The sequence below is a fragment of the Hydractinia symbiolongicarpus genome, chromosome 1, assembly GCF_029227915.1.
Source record: "Hydractinia symbiolongicarpus strain clone_291-10 chromosome 1, HSymV2.1, whole genome shotgun sequence".
NCBI classification, from domain to species: Eukaryota; Metazoa; Cnidaria; class Hydrozoa; order Anthoathecata; family Hydractiniidae; genus Hydractinia; species Hydractinia symbiolongicarpus.
The window spans coordinates 16,321,774-16,338,500 of NC_079875.1; the positions used below are offsets into that span (position 1 = coordinate 16,321,774).

The 16,727-nt window shown below is 33.8% G+C and overlaps 1 protein-coding gene across 2 annotated transcripts; it reads left to right on the forward strand.

Moving 5' to 3' along the window:
• The first annotated feature begins 47 nt into the window (after nucleotides 1-47).
• LOC130643117 (elongation factor-like GTPase 1) lies at nucleotides 48-14,851 on the forward strand. Of its 2 annotated transcripts, XM_057449568.1 has the most exons (18): nucleotides 48-268; nucleotides 1,657-1,755; nucleotides 1,861-1,928; nucleotides 2,053-2,137; nucleotides 5,068-5,129; nucleotides 5,452-5,523; nucleotides 6,114-6,251; nucleotides 6,520-6,621; nucleotides 6,931-7,040; nucleotides 7,249-7,452; nucleotides 8,236-8,495; nucleotides 9,684-9,783; nucleotides 10,256-10,561; nucleotides 11,211-11,335; nucleotides 11,866-12,078; nucleotides 12,589-13,476; nucleotides 13,723-14,060; nucleotides 14,555-14,851. In XM_057449568.1, exons 2-18 carry the CDS (start codon nucleotides 1,665-1,667, stop codon nucleotides 14,741-14,743), a joined length of 3,351 nt encoding a protein of 1,116 aa, XP_057305551.1. In that variant the 5' UTR covers nucleotides 48-268; nucleotides 1,657-1,664; the 3' UTR covers nucleotides 14,744-14,851. The 2 variants fall into 2 exon arrangements, with proteins under 2 accessions (XP_057305551.1, XP_057305552.1); XM_057449569.1 differs by lacking the exons at nucleotides 48-268; nucleotides 1,657-1,755; nucleotides 1,861-1,928; nucleotides 2,053-2,137; nucleotides 5,068-5,129 and adding an exon at nucleotides 5,316-5,364.
• Nucleotides 14,852-16,727: the final 1,876 nt, after the last annotated feature.

The following is a 16,727-nucleotide window of genomic DNA, read 5'->3' on the forward strand; positions in this document are numbered from 1 at the left end:
AATTAGTAATCGGACTATTTTGCTATTATCAAATGTCAACAATTTTTTTGAAAAAGCACTTAAAAAATGTCTTAATAAATTTCAGTTTGGATTTAGAGAAAGTCATAGCACAAAACACGCATTAATAGCTACAGATAACTGAAAAGATCAGAAACAGCGACAGTGGTGGTGAGTTATGGATGCGGGGTGTTTATAGATCTCCAAAAATCCTTTGACACAGTCAAACACGGCATCCTACTAAAAAAACTTAACCACTATGGAGTTAGAGGTATAGTTAATAATCTTCTGCAATCCTATCTCTCAAACAGATCACAATATGTTACAGTAAATGTTGTCAAATCTGAACAGGGACCTCTCTTATTTCTTATTTATATAAATGATCTATCTACATCCATCAAACACTCTATGGTATTTCATTTTGCTGATGATACAACATTATTAAATTGTAGCGCCCCCCTGAAAAAAGTTAATGAACAAGTGAAGGTGCTACGAACCGGTTAAAGTGCTCACATTCTGTATATCCTGCGCACATATTAAAAATCCGGCAAACACGTTTTGTGCAATGAACATACCTGCGCAGTTTGCTCGCTGGTTCATTATTTTTTTCAGAAAAGTATAGTACAAAGAAACATTTCATCAAGACTCATTCTTGAGGAAAGCATGACTAAGGCTAGAGAAGATAAAAATTCTAGATATATCTATATGTTCGAGTCTGTAAATTACATACATGCCGGAAAAATAGCCATTTTTGTTTTTCACTGCCTCCAGCTCGACCAACAGCCGTTCTGTAGCACCTTGCGTAAATTTTTGTAACATTTGTCAAAGTGGTTAAAGGGACTGTACGGTAAAAATAAAGTTGTTTGTATATTTCAAGTTATAAAAAATAACTCACGAAAATATATTTCTTTTTCCATAAAAGTTTCTCATATCATTCATATCTGCAAACTTTTTTCAATAACATGTTGAAGCATGGCTTCATTCTTTTTGTGTGAATGTGCGCAAAAAAGACTGGGTTAAAACATTAACATGCGTAATTATGCATGTGACGTAAAGCAATTCAGAAAGAAAGACAGAGCAAGCGAAATATAGAGAACACCCCCCAGCAATGCAATTTAAGTTTTTTAGTAGGAAGCAAATAAGTTTTTATTGCATTTTCTTTAATAACAAGTGGAGGAGAATTGATATAAGGTATATATATTTTTCACCGTACAGTCCCTTTAAAAATTCTAAAAATTGTTTCATGTTGTAAATTTCATAAATTTCAGGTAAATTTATTTGTTCTTTCTAATTAGGGTTATCATTACATTTCCATGACTTTATAGACATTTAAAATAGTTTAACCCAACTTTTAATCCAGAGTAAGGGATGTCCAAGACTGGAATGTGTGTAGTTTGATGACAATTTTCATTGTTGTCATGGTCAAACTGTACAACCCCTCTTGCTCTGCTGAAAAGTTTTGAAAACAAATTTAATTTACCATACAAATTGTAAAGTTTGTATTTATTTAAAGCATGAAGGATGTTCAAACAATAAAAATATATGTCTATACTTGTTTTGTTATTATTCTTAAGATTATAAGCAGTTACCTTCTGCTTTAATCAATATTCAATCATGATTTTTCTTGAATAAAAATTATATGTTATTGTATTAATACAGATCAAAAAATGAAAACTGAAAGTATTGAGTTTATTTCATCCCTGCAGAAGAACACATCACATATTAGAAATATATGTATCCTGGCTCATGTTGATCATGGTTAGACCACTACTATTTTTTTTATCTTGTTACATAATTTTGCTGTTTATTTATTTGTGTTTGTACAATCACAGCATGTTTTATTCTTGCTACCAAACTTTTTAGGAAAGACAACTTTAGCAGATTGTCTGATAGCAAGCAATGGCATCATATCAAGTAGGCTTGCTGGAAAGGTAGAGTTAACATCTTTTTTAAGTTTATGTCATAAATTTTGCTGTGCTGTTTCTTTTAGTTTGGACTTTTCTTATTCTGCATGAGTTAAATTGATTTTATTTGTTTTTGTCTTCTTAATTGTAGCTCAGATACATGGATAGTCGAGAAGACGAGCAGAAGAGAGGCATTACCATGAAATCAAGTGCAATTTCACTTTTTTATAATTTAGGCAAGTTTAACTATCATTACATCATTGCATAAGATTTATTAGTTGTACATTAGCATATAATCCTTCTTAAGATCTCTTTAAGCTTCTTTTAATATAGGGCAAGACTGTCTTTGTCAACTTAAACCAATAAACACAAATTATTTAGTTGCATGTTTTGTGCTGATTAGTGCATTCCTGTTTCTGTGTTTGTAAACCTACTTGCAAGGACCTTTGGGTTCCATTTAATCCCAGTGTGATCTTATGTTTACCCAGTAAACAATGAATGCAGTCTCCTTTACATATAGTCATTTGCTGTCAGGTTGAGTTCATGCTGAAATTTCATAAATGATACCTTAAGTTGAATAATTACAGTTGTTTCTCGTAAATTTGAAAGGTAGTAAATATATATATTTAAAAATGTGTAATAAGTGGAAGAAAAATATCAGCCCTCATTTTTTTGTTAAAAAGGCCAACTACTATCAATCTGCTTCCTCAAGTCAGTCTGCTGTCAGAGACAGGAACATTACTTCGGTAATGTAGGCTTTTCAAGGGTCGTGTGATACCACACACAATGACAATATAATGACTGGTATGCTATTAATAGCACCTTTGAAATATAATATTTGAAATAAAGAAGCATGCCTATAATGTTTGAGTTTTTTGCCACACTATTATCAAGATCTTCCTTAAAAACAGGACAAGTAAAATTCCATAAGATTTTTCCTGTTTTAGGAATACCCATTAATGCAAATAAGTAAGAAGTGGGAAATTTGGTTAAAGGGGAACTTCAGTCAAATTAGGTTTTCTTTTTAAAAGTAGTATCTTAAGTAGAGTAAAACGGGCTGGAAACTCGGGTAAACAATCACGAAACTGGGAAGTCAAATGAAAATGATAGGGAAACGAGGAAACGACTGAGAAGCAGGAAAAACTTGTACTATTTAATTGTTATCATAAAGCCGTAAAACTTGAAAATAGCTACGTCGCTATATTTATTTCACATTGATGCTAATACGTTGCATTCATTTGAAGAATTTTATTCACATTTTGATCAACAACACTTTTCCTTACTTTGTTTACATTATTATCGCGGCACGGTTACCATTTTTCGGGGCAGTTTAAAGTACAGCTGTGTCGCTGTATAGTCCACAATATATGTTTTCACTATTAGTGCTAGAGGGGAGGACAAACAAAATGAAAATGTAAGACATAATATAGTTTTAGTAAGTTCTAATGAACACCTTTTTAATTTTTATCGTTTGAACTTGTGGTCCTGAATTTTCACAAAACGTCTTAGGTTTTCATGTAAGTACGGGGCCAGCGAGGGACCAGGAACGATTGAGAGCGAAGCACTGACTCTAAGTGTTGCAACGACAACAACAACTGTTCGAATGTGACCGCCATGATTGATTTATTTCATGCACCATGCTTTCTGGTCGTTTCTTTTTAATTCTTGATTCTCATGTTTTCCAGTTTCATAACGTTTTCCCCCGTTTCCCTGTAGTTTCCCTGTCGTTTGTGATAGTTTCCCTCGTTTCTGATGTTTCACATTATAGTACTTACGTAATAAATATTGATACACTTTTGAATTGATAAAATCTTTATTTATGCCTTTACGGTCTTTAAAAACATCTTCAATATTTAATGCTGAAGAATTTTTCAAGGTTGGGTAAATTGAAAAAGATTAATATACTAGCCAACTATCAAATGTCTCATTGCGCAAAAAGTTTGAAGGATCAACAACTCCTTTTAAATATTTTGTTTATTTCTCTAACATTATATTCATTCATTGATTAAATTTCCTGCAGTTCTGGCAAAGCTTTTGTCATAGAAAAACATTTCAACAATTTCAGATTATAGTTTGTTCTTTTCCATTAAAAGTACTTTATTTAGCTTTTTGATTCTTTAATTTTTTTTTTTAACATAAAAGTTCACAACTCTGTAGTTCTGTTCCCTGCTGAGGATTTTTATAATTATTATAAACAAATCGGACATTTAATTAATCCACCGCAGTAAAGTGATTTCAAAATATGTAAATAAAAGATAGAATGATCATGCCGAAATCGTGAGATGACACTAACAGGGGTAGAAATATATAGTTATAACCTTTATATTTCGGTTCAATCATTATTAATCTTATTAAGCAAAAAGGCATAAAACTTTATTTATAGCTGTGTTGTGCGCATGCACAAGTAAAAAGGCTGAAATCTAGAAAATAAGAACTTTTTTTAACTGGAGTTCCCTTGTGTTCCACTGGGATAATCTACAACAAAACATCCTTGTTCACCAGATATCTAATCCGTTGTAATAATATGTCCTTGTAGTATTATGTAATATGTGTCTGTGTGTCTGTAATAGGCAAAGTGGATGTGTTCTTTTTCCTTTATTCTCTTTGAAAAAATATGTCTGATTTGATAACTGCCTGGACGTTACAACACAACGTTAATGCATGTCGACTGATGTCAATTCACTAAGTGGGAATAACGGTTTGCAGTGCACTTTTAAGTTTAGGGCTAAATATTTAAAATGAGTGGAAATAAATGGCAGGTGAACAACTGGGACTAAAAGGGACCAATTTTCTAAAGCTGGTTCAACCCCCAATATCTCTTTACCAGTTTGTCAAAAGCACACAATCTTATACATCTTGTGATCAACGTTTCATGCTTTACACAATAGATGTCATGGGTAAACGAGAATTCAAAAACATGTTTGGGATATTTGAAATTTTCAAAGACCTGCCTAAGTTCATTTTTTTCACAGACCTTTCTGGCTACTAATACAATAATACCTTAAGCAGAAATTTAATTTCATTTATTAATGCACATAACCTGCCAAATGCAAAAAGTTGTTCTGAAAATTAATATTTTTCTGTATTAGAAAATGGTCCTTGTATAATAAAATCATGGAATGTTGATTTTTGTAAATTATTAAGATTTATGTGTTATCTTTGCTAGATCTTAAGAACTACTTGATCAACTTGATAGATTCACCAGGACATATCGACTTTTCTAGTGAGGTTTGTTTTTTGTATTGACTTCCTTAACTTTGTTCTATTTCAGTCAACAAAATTTTGTTGTAGGGGAACAGAGGTTTGTTCACCCTAATTTTACCTAAGGGGATAGTAAATGGTCTTTCGTTGCCCTATTTTGTTGTTAGGGTAAAGGTTACTAAACAAGTCGTGGCCACAGGATGCATGCATGGAATCTTTGATCAAATGGCAAATGTGATATGTTTTTCACAATTTTGTTAATGTATGAAATATTCTGACAAATTGCTACTTTTATGTTAATTCCTGTGGATTGTTCGGCAGACTAATGACTAGTTTATTATATTTTCAGGTATCCACAGCTGTAAGGTTGTGTGATGGTGCACTTGTTGTTGTTGACGTAGTGGAAGGTGTCTGTCCTCAGGTATATATAAACAAATTCATGTCGGTTTATGCATTCTGTATGTAAAACAGTAACGTTATTTTCTGAACAAGCAGAAACAACTATTAGTAAAATCCAAATAAAAGAGTGGAAACAACATTGAGTTTATGCTGGTGTGAATTTCATGCCAATATATAATGCATAAACCACCCCTTAACTACTACCGTAGTATGCCCTTATCAAAGAGCTGTTAAATAAGCAGCACTCGTTTATGGCGTGATAAATTTTATTTTTGGCTTTGAAAGAAAAAGGGAAAGTAACAGAAAAATAGCAAAACTGAGTAAATGTAACTACAAATATTTGTGATCCTTGATGATTGGTCAATTTGTAAAAAAAATAAGATTGCTGCAAATGTGCTATGAGTGTAAAATATTTTATTCTTATTATAATACCCGTAAACGTCTGTCTGTATGCTACGGGTAGCTTAGCTTCACAAGTAGCAAGACGCACGTGATGCGGTATAAAAAGGACAGGCAACCTGTGGATTTTCCACGGGCTAATGACTAGTTCTTATAAATTTAACATTGCTATGTCAACATTCTTGGTGTCCTATTAACTCCTTTTTTATTTAGACTAATGCAGTTTTAAGACAAGCCTGGCTAGAAGGTATAAAACCTTGCTTAGTCTTGAACAAAGTGGATCGTTTAATCACAGAATTAAGAATGTCTCCCATCGAAGCATATTATCATTTGCAGAAGATCATGGAGCAGGTGACATGTTTCTGTGCTTTTTCAGGGACCCAGGTTTGGGAAACTTACTCAATTTGATCCCATGTTGTCCCTAGTTAACCATGCGGTAAAAAATGACTGAGGTCACCACTCTGTTAAGTTACTTGGCCTCAAAGTTTTAATGGAAAGGGATAAACTTTTATGTAAACTTGATTTTGTAGTTACAGAGTTAGAAACAGTATTTCAAAAAATACAGTTTCGCTATACCATAAATATGATGGATTGTAAATACACTTCTAAACTTCTTTAGGTGAATGCAGTGACTGGTAATCTGTTCAGTGCTCAAGTAATGGAGCAATCTACTAAAGATGAAAATAAAGAGAATATTACCTTAAATGAAGGGGAATCTCAAGTATTAATTTTATTTTATTGAAGCTTTATTTTGGTCAAAAGAGGATTTTATTTACCCGTTTTTAGAAAAACTGCTGTCTAAGTAAAAATGATGATATCAACAAATTTTTTCACACCATATTCTCATATTGAATATGGGTGTGTGCTTTAGCACCACTATACATTATGCTTGCTCTTGTCCATTTGTCAAAATCTTTGATAATTTCTGTAACTGTTATTCAAAAAGTTTTCTCTCACATTTGATGTACATTCTTCTGTACAAACTGTGTAAACCTTTTTCACATACTAATATGTTGAACATTATTCGCAGGTGTTTGACTGGAGTTCTGGACTAGATGAAGCAGATGATGAAAACATTTATTTCTCTCCTGCACAAGGAAATGTCGTATTTGCTAGCGCTATTGATGGCTGGGCTTTTGGGTATGTTTAAAAGTAATTGAAATTGCAATAAGTCCCCCTATATTGACACTAAAATAATATAATATAAGAATATTTTGTGCACATATTGATTTGTCAACTGTTATGATTTATGATTGGGAAAAAACTAAAAAACTCAATTGATTAGGATTTTAATGAGTGATTTCTGTTTTCCTTATTTCCAAGTCTTACTGTTGCTGTCCTGTTTTAGAATTGACACATTCGCAAAACTGTATTCTGAAAAGCTAGGCATTTCTTCAAACATTCTACTGAAAACGCTTTGGGGCGATTACTTTCTAAACTTGAAAGCAAAGAAGATATTTAAAGGCGCACATGTGAAGGGAAAGAAACCACTGTTTGTTCAGTTTATTTTGCAGAACATATGGGATGTCTACGAAGCTGTGTTGTTAAACAGGTTGGTGTGAATTGGTATATTCCCCCTTAAGGTTTTTGCCTTTCTTTAGATAGTCTGGTTTTTTTGGATTTTTTTGAATTAATTCCTTAAAAAAGGGGAAATTATGCTTTGAGACATTTTCTTTAGAGGAGTAAAACCTCTAGTTTGTTTCAAAATACATAACAGGTTAAGTTATATTTATTGCGGTGGCAGCCACCTCTTTGTAAATTACCTTGATTGGGCTGACAATGGGCATGCGCTTTAGCAAGATATAGAGAGCATGTGTGATCTCACAAGTCATGGTGCTAACTGCTACTGCATATGATCAGAATATTTACATATCTTGGAAACTTTTTCCTATTTTGACATCATTGTAGGAAACTTTAGCAATTGGAAATTAGAATATTCACAGCAGGGTTTTTTATAGCTGCGGAAGAACTTGGAAAAATTAGGGGATTCTGTAAAATTTTAACTGCATTTGCGGATTTTAGTTATTTAATTATATGATAAGTTCAAAGGGGCTAATGCATATTAAACACACTAACACACTTGTTGTGTTTCAATTCTAATTTCAAGGGAAACAACGCAGCGCTGAGATGTGGTGCAAAAAAGGTTATGGAGACAGCACTTTAGCAAATATTAAGAAAAATGGGCAGAGAATAACGCTGATCCTTACATAAACAGCCTTAAATAATGCTGGATAAAACTTGCCTTACAGCTGTAGTTTAGAAAAAATATTATGGACGATGTCTCTCTTAATACTTGGTATTGTTTATTTATACTTGTACATCAATCTTTTTTTAGGGATAAGGAGAAAATTGATAAAATTGTTGCTAGTTTAAAATTAAAAATTTCAGCACGTGATTCAAAGTATACAGATTATCGAATACACTTGCACGCCATCTTGCGACAGTGGTTGCCTTTATCAGATGCTTTGTTGGGTATGGTTTGCAAAGTACTGCCCAGTCCCCTTGATATAAAGGAAGAAAGGGTGAAAAACTTGATGTGTAGTGGATTTAAAAAGTTTGAATCTTTCAGCTTCGAAACACAACAACTAAAATCAGGTATATATACATCTGTTTTTGTCCATTAGCATTTTTAAAGACATTATCTTTTTCTTTTGACATCACTTCATGGTTGCCAGCCACCAATAGATCCGAAACAAAAGGTTTTCTCAAATATCCTGAGGTGCTCTAAAATTTGGTCCTGACATGTAAAAGGATTCTGAAATATCTAAAGAACGATAAATTTGAACAAAATGTATTACTGAAATTAGTTGAATATCCTGAATTCTAAAGTGTTTTAAATTTCATGTTTGTACCAAAATCAGGACAGATCATGGAATTTGTCTATTACTTTTGCTGGCAACACTGTAAAGGCTGATTATACTGGATATATACAGAATATTTTCCAATTGCATTCTTACTTAGGATAATACTATTCATAACTTCAGGGTGTTATTTCTGCAAGTTGCTTTCGCTTATATGGTTGCTACGCCTCCTCAAAACTCCCCTATTCCTTTAATTTAGAAAAGTCTCCTTACACCTCATAGATTTAAATTTCCCCTTAAATCTTATCGATTTTATTTTTTTTTTCAAAATGCATAGAATTGTCACATGGGTACAGAAATAATTTGTTCTTCCCTCAAATATTTTCAATTTTTTTAAGGAAATTTTAAGGAAATCTCGCCTTGGCTTGTTTTGTGTTATCCAGCCATCAAACATATCAACACTCAGGAAAATTGCATTTAATTTTATTTTATATTTTTTATGATACATTTTAATATTATATATAGTTTATTATTTTATTTATTTGTTTTCAATTTCTTTTTCTCTGTAAATATTTTTAACGATTTTATAATGATGGCAAATATAACTTACTTACTTAAATGTTGTCATCTACTCAAAAAAGCTTACAATTTCTCATTTATTTATTGTTAATACTTTATTTTGGATCACAAAATTAAGAAAGGCAATTTCCACCTTTTTAATACTTTTATTTATCGATAATAGCCTCTTCTGTTGTTATTGTTACTGTTTCTACATTTAGAGGAATCTGTGAAAGCACAACAAGTGCTCAACAAGACAACCACCTAAGATATCAATCCTATTCTCATGCCAGGAGCTAACCGCACGTTTATAGTCCCTGGCATTACTCCACCGGAGATTAAACCCAAGACCTCCTGTGAACGCTCTGCCCCTGGGCAACCACTCTTAATGCAATTCATCACCAGTCTCCTTCTTCTTTTTCAGATTTTTTGAAATGTTCTTCAGCTGACGAAGCACCTGTCATTGTATTTGTTTCAAAAATGTTATCAGTTCCAACCAGTGTATTGCCACACAATAGAGCAAGGTAAATTACTAACTTAGTGAATTGTTATGATACACAAACTTTGTTTTAAGCATCAGTGGAGTGCTTCTTTTTCTTTAAAAGACCTTTATAATGCCGATTTTAAAAGTTGATTATTATCAGACAGCATGATAGGAAAACCTATGGACAAAGGATCTTCACCACGATCATACAATTTAACGATAATCATAATAAATTCATTGAGAAACAATAAAATAAAGAATTTCAAACTAACAATGGGGGTGTGTTTATTATGGGCCTAGATTGGTTTTTTAGATTTTTGTTGCGCTGTGTAACAAAAAATTTGTAGTAGAGTCTAGGACTAAGAATGCGCGGAAAAGCGTTGGAAACTTAAATTACCTTTTACAAACTTGTTCTCAGGGGTCTTAAAGATTTTTTTTAGATGCTCTATGAAGCCTGTACAATTATTCGTTGTTTCGAATGCCTTTTCACCATTTTTTTTATTTACTGATAGACCTCTAACGAAAGAAGAATTAACAGCTCGTCATGAAGCTGTGAAGCAAAGAATCGCGGAGCGTGAGACACATAATGAAAACTCCACCGGAGATGATGTAGAGCAACTGACAAATACAAATGCAGCTGACACTAGTGAGGAAGCAACCCCTACGGAGGAAGCTACCAAGGATGGTGAAACCTTTATAGCGTTTGCACGAATATTTAGTGGCACGTTGAAAAAGGGAAGCTCGCTTTATGTGTTAGGTCCAAAATATGATCCCTCGATTGAACTCGAAGAAGTGTCATCGATGACTAATGGAGAGAAGTATGCAGTTACTTGTGATTTGGTTTATAATTTGGCTGCTCGAATTCCCCAAATACTATTTCCTCATTGTAAAGTTTGTATGCCACTCTTTCTGTTTTTGACTATTTTTCCTCCATAAAAATGGAAAAAAAATGATTTTTTTATCATGCGTAAAATTTCTTTTTATAGCTCCGATTTTAAAGTGTAAATTAGCAGTTTCTAAACCTAATTCTGATGCTGTCTGTCTGTCTGTCTGTCTGTCTGTCTGTCTGTCTGTCTGTCTGTCTGTCTGTCTGTCTGTCTGTCTGTAAAATTGTAGCTGAGCTGCGCAATAGCGAGAAGCACGAAATGCGGTATAAAAAAGACGGGCGAACCCGTGGATTTTCCACGGGCTAACGACTAGTTTCTTATAATTGAGCGAAAACTTTTGGCAATGAATTTTAAAATCACCAAAAATTGCTAGCCTTCGGATAAATAATCATAATTTTCCACCGTGTTCAAGGTGTAGAATCGTCCTTTGCTCTTTCTAACAACATAGTATCGACATATGAGGCATAAAATAACATTGAGAATGCCCTAAAAATGTATTGAATTTGCCAGGTCTAACATATCACAAAAAAATTATCACACTCCACTGCTAGTAAAGATCATTTTCTGTTCTTTTTGTCAGTGCAAATGATTTGGGCAACCAGCTTCTTGATAAACACATGTCAAGGTGTACGATAGAAGATCTTTATTTAATGATGGGTCGAGAATTTGAGTTGTTTGATGAAGTTCCAGCTGGAAATATATTAGGTAAAGTGCTTGTGATGTGAACTTCATAGTGAATATCTATTTCACATTTCAACAGCGAGTTTATGAAAACTTCTGATCTATATGTATTACTCCTTTTCACGTTTTAGTACAACATTAAATCAATACTTTATTTTCTATGTCTTATTTTCATTCATGAATTCTGCATTTTGTACAATAGGATTCCTGAAGTTCCTGATTTACTGATGATTTTTTCAGTTCAAATCTGAAATTAAACCACTTTTTTATCATCCTTTTTTTGTAGTCAGTAACAAAATATTTTTTATAAAAAAAGAATAATTCTGAATTTTCAAGTTTTTTTGTAGGACCTTACGTTGTGTCGTAGTGACTCGACAATTTTAAATATTTCCCATCAATTCCCATGTTTGGGAATGTAAAACCTTAGGACCTTAAACGTAACACCTTAAACGTGTAGCGAAAACCTTGAAAATGGCAGACACTTTATTTCCTCGAAGTAAAATAAAATGTTTTATCGGAATACAAAAATAATAGCACAACCTTTATTGTTTTAGGTATAAACGGTTTAGGCGATCATGTTTTAAAATCTGCAACAGTCAGCACTTCTTTAGCTTGTCCACCATTTACGCCGATGCATTTAGAAGCTATGCCAATAGTCCGCGTGGCTGTGGAACCGAAGCAACCAAGTCAGCTACCATTTCTTATAAGTGGTATGAAACTGTTGAACCAAGCGGACCCGTGTGTGCAAGTGTTATTGCAAGAATCAGGTATAAATGCATTGTTTTTGTTTGTTTGTTTGTTTGTTTGTTTTTTTCGTTCGTTCAGTTGGCCATATAACTAGCAAATTTTCCTTATTTGATGCAAGAAACTTTGCACCAAGGACTGATTGGGCAATAGCCCTTTTCGACAGCCTCAAATTGATGGAAAATTTGATCCCACGAATAATTAGAGCTTTTGGTTATTGACTTACCAACTAAATACCAAGAAACAAGTAGATAATGCCAGCAAAAAGGTGGAAGCCAATACAAGTCCTGGGACATCTTATGTGTTATACCTAGAAACTGTTTTTCAGTTTGCCAAAAAAAATGTACGAAAATTAATATAAACCCTACTTTAAAATGTTCATACTGAACTAAATTATTCGTCGAGCCAAGCTAAGTGTCAACCCATATGCGGGCTTATTTTTGCGTCACCTCGAAATCTCAACAAATTTGGGCCATTCAGATATTTCAATTAAAATTTGCATTTGTTTTTTTATATTTTTTTATTACGTTTAGGCGAATACATAATAGTGGCTGCAGGCGAGGTACATTTGCAAAGATGTTTGGACGATTTACGCCAACGATACGCAAAAATACAAATACGCGTATCAGATCCTATCGTGCCGTTCCGTGAAACAATCGTTGCGCCCCCTAAAGTCGATATGGTGAATGAAGAAATAACCGAAGAGAATAAAGTCACTGCGCATTACACACAAAGGCTGCCAGCATTTATGTTAAAAGAGATAAATGTTTTTAGTGATACTATTCACAAAGGAGGAGAACTTGCCACCGTTTCACAAGACGATGGAGAACAGGCAAACGCAGATGGCGGTACGGAGAGGTTGACAAAAACACAGCTCTCTGAACTTCGTAAAAGCAACAAGATAAAAGAGAAATTAGGACTAATCGAAGCGCTGACATCCAACAAACAGTATTGTATTTGTTTACACGCGAAACCAATTCCTCGAGATGTGATTGGTTGTTTAGAATCGAACGCGCATTTGTTGAAAATTCTTCAAAAAATTGCCAACGAAAACTCAGCGGACGAGAAACAGAAACTGTTAAATAATTTAACGTCGACTACCAGAAATGAGATACAAAAATTTTACGACAACTTAAAGACGTTGTTCGCTGCGTCTGGAAAGCTATGGAAGGGGGCTGCGGATAAGATTTGGTCAATGGGTCCGAAGGGAACGAATAATAACTTGTTATTGAACAACATAAAAGATTACAATCGAACTAATATATGGCAGGGAATAATAAACTCATCTAATGCTGATAACACATTAAGAGAATTTGATAATAGCATTGTTAGTGGTTTTCAAGTGGCTGTCCAGGCGGGCCCGATGTGTGAGGAACCTATGATGGGAGTAGCCTTTTTTGTGGAAGAGTGGAACATTTTAGGTAAAAACTTTACCTTTTTTCTTACTAAGCTAGCCTTTAGTGTAAAAACGGCTCAAGTCTTGTAAAATTTAAGTATTGCTCTTTGCGACCTTTTTTAGAAACTTTGAGACTGCAAGTAAAAGTTTTAAGGATGAAACAAAAATTTGAGTTGCTTGAAAAAACATGTGTTTTGAAATTAAGAGAAATGTTAAGTCCTTTAAAAACTTAATCTACACGCACTAATTTAACGTTATTTTTATCGTTTAGAAAAAGTTAGTTCCGATGAAACGTATGCTCCACTTTCTGGTCAGTACATCTCAGCGGTAAGAGAAGGGTGTCGATGTGCTGTAATGGCACAGCCCATGCGTCTTATGGCGGCCATGTATAGTTGCGAGATTCAAGCTACTTCAGACGTGCTCGGGAAAATGTATGGCGTGCTTGGCAAGCGAGAAGGCAAAATCTTAAGCGAAGATTTGAAAGAAGGTTCGGATATTTTCCAAATCAATGCTGAATTGCCGGTCGCCGAAAGCTTTGGGTTTGCTGAAGAGATACGCAAAAAGACAAGCGGATTGGCCAGTCCGCAATTAGTGTTTAATAGATGGGAGGTAAATTTTCAAACATTTGATATAAGTTTTTCTAATTGTTTTTCTAATTATAATTATATTTGATCTCTGTGATTATACATGTATATACACGTATCTCTGCGCAAAATGGTACCGCAATAGCGAGACACGAAAAATGCGATATATTTGAATTTATCTACGACCACCGATTTGTGTCTCGTGTCACGTGTCTCTGCGCAAAATGCTACCACAGTAGTGAGACACGAGAAATGTGGTATGTTTGGATTTATCCATTAACCACTGACTTGTGTCTCGTGTCACGTGTGTGCGCAAAATAGTACTGCAGAAGTGAGACACGAGAAATGCAGTATATTTCAATTTATCTACGACCGCCGATTTGTGTCTCGTGTCACATGTCTCTGCGCAAAATGTTACCAAAGTAGTAAAAGGCTAGAAATCTAGTACATCAACAATATTCACATGTTGTCTATATGTGCACGCGCAATGCATAATGATTAGACAAAATTTATTTTTAGGTGATTGACGTTGATCCGTTCTGGATCCCAATAACGGAAGAGGAATACGAGTTATATGGTGAAAAAGCTGACAGTGAAAATCTAGCTTTAAAGTATGTCAATAGTGTACGAAAACGTAAGGGTCTATACATCGAGAAAAAAACTGTGGAATTCGCTGAAAAGCAAAGAACACTGAAAAAGAATAAATAAGTAAATCAATCAATTAAAACTAAATATAAAATTGTATTGTTTTGTTTTCTAAACCGGTTGTATCATCCCACAGTAAATCAGAAAGTAAAATGTTTGTGATTTTTGTTTTGTTGTGTGTTTTTTTATTGGGCGCGAAATGTGAAGATATTTGGTAAAGAGCTGGCGAGAACATGTTTACAGCTTTTAGGGCATGTTTATTCACTGCTGTAAACAGCCTCGAAAAAATACTCTTAGATCAACATGTCTTCTAAACGAATTCCTGAATGTGCTCGTTCCCAGTGTTTTTCGTCCGCTTTCTTATATCAACACCGTTAGACGAATAAGTAGGAAAAAAGGCGCTGAGAACGAGATGGGGAATTTGTAATTTAGGTTATCATTATTTACTGCTGAATGGCAAAACATCAAAGATATTAAAAAAATTGTGAATTGACAGGTCTTTTACTGAAAATCTTTCAGCTATTAGTTGTGTCTATGGTCACATAATCTAGGTTGAACTCCAAAATATATGCATACAGCGTAGGTAAATGATTTCCATTTATCGCCGTCGTGGACTTGGTTTACGGCGGCAAAACAATAATTGTGACGGCGAAAAAAAATGGAAGTCAGTTACTACAAGCGAATTATTTTGTTGCGGAGCTAAGCCAGCTAGCGAAGCCCATTAGCCATTTAGGCGAGCGAGAATAATTCTTACCAAAGAACTTTTTTAAAAAGTTAGTCAGGTGTCCACTTATAACCTTTAATCCAGTTCCGCTTATGACCTCTAGATTTGGGTACTGGGTTTGAAGTGACTTTTCGGCGCGAAATGTGCAACTCAAAATGGGAAATCGACCACGACGTTCAAAATTTATTCTCTTAAATAAGAGAAAAGGAAAAAACGGAAACAATAAAAATTGCTTAAAAAAGTTAAAAAGTTTTGTCATTTTAGCAGAGTGAAATAAAAGAATATTAATAAAGTTTATCTTTATGCGTGTTTTATGATGGCTCCTTGAATCATTAAGGTTAAAAAGACCGTCCGTGCTTTAAAAAGGGAAAAGAAATAAACTCAGGTTTGTAACGATATTACTTTAACTTTCTTAGGTAAAGAACCAATCGTCTTTTTATATTTATTTGATATAGCTAGTTAACAAATTTCTCCAACCTTGGAGGAAAAAATCTCCAACAAACTTCCGAACATGCTTTTATTTTTATTTACTCTACAATAAAACCATGTCTTTTATATTACTCAACCAGTACCTACAACATGAGGGTGATAGTATAGATAGTTTTAGTATGGAAGTATTATTTAATAAATATTGTAAAGAAAATAGATAATAGCCGGTATAGAAAATGTTTAAAACTCCCTTTTCTTGTACCCTTTTGTTTGTTTTACTTAGTTTAGCGAACAAAAAAATAAAATACCATTTTTACTGTATTGTTTGGTAATTGTCGAAATTTAAAGCACGCAGGGTAGTGTAATGTTGTTGCATTCTCGTCCCCAGAGCTCTTTGAGATAAACGAGTTTATCTCAAAGAGCTCTGGGGTCGAGAATGATGTTGTTGGTGTTATCTAATGAAACATAACAATGTTAATGTGTTCCGTCCAAGTTCAGTTCAAATGAGTGTCCGGAGTAAATAGTTTAAAAATTAAATACTGTAAAGAAAACCAAGAAATTCTCTTTAAAATGTTTTCTATAAATAATTTTTGGCAACGTGTAGCCGTTTGCATTTGCTGAAAAACGAATGCGCTTATAATAGATTCACGATTTTTAATAACTTGTACGAAATAGAAGTGCGCTGCACTTACCTTGACTCCCATTGTAAAAAGAAAGAGCCCTGGGGCGAGGTTTCCTGGGGACTTTAAATTGTTATAAAAAAAATTTGCTTGCGAACATAGGGCACCTCTTCCCGCTCTGCAACCCTTTACATATTGATACATTTTATAAACATTTGTTCTTTAGTGAAGTTAAGGTTGAGGTTGAATGTGACTCAATAATAAAATCCTCAAT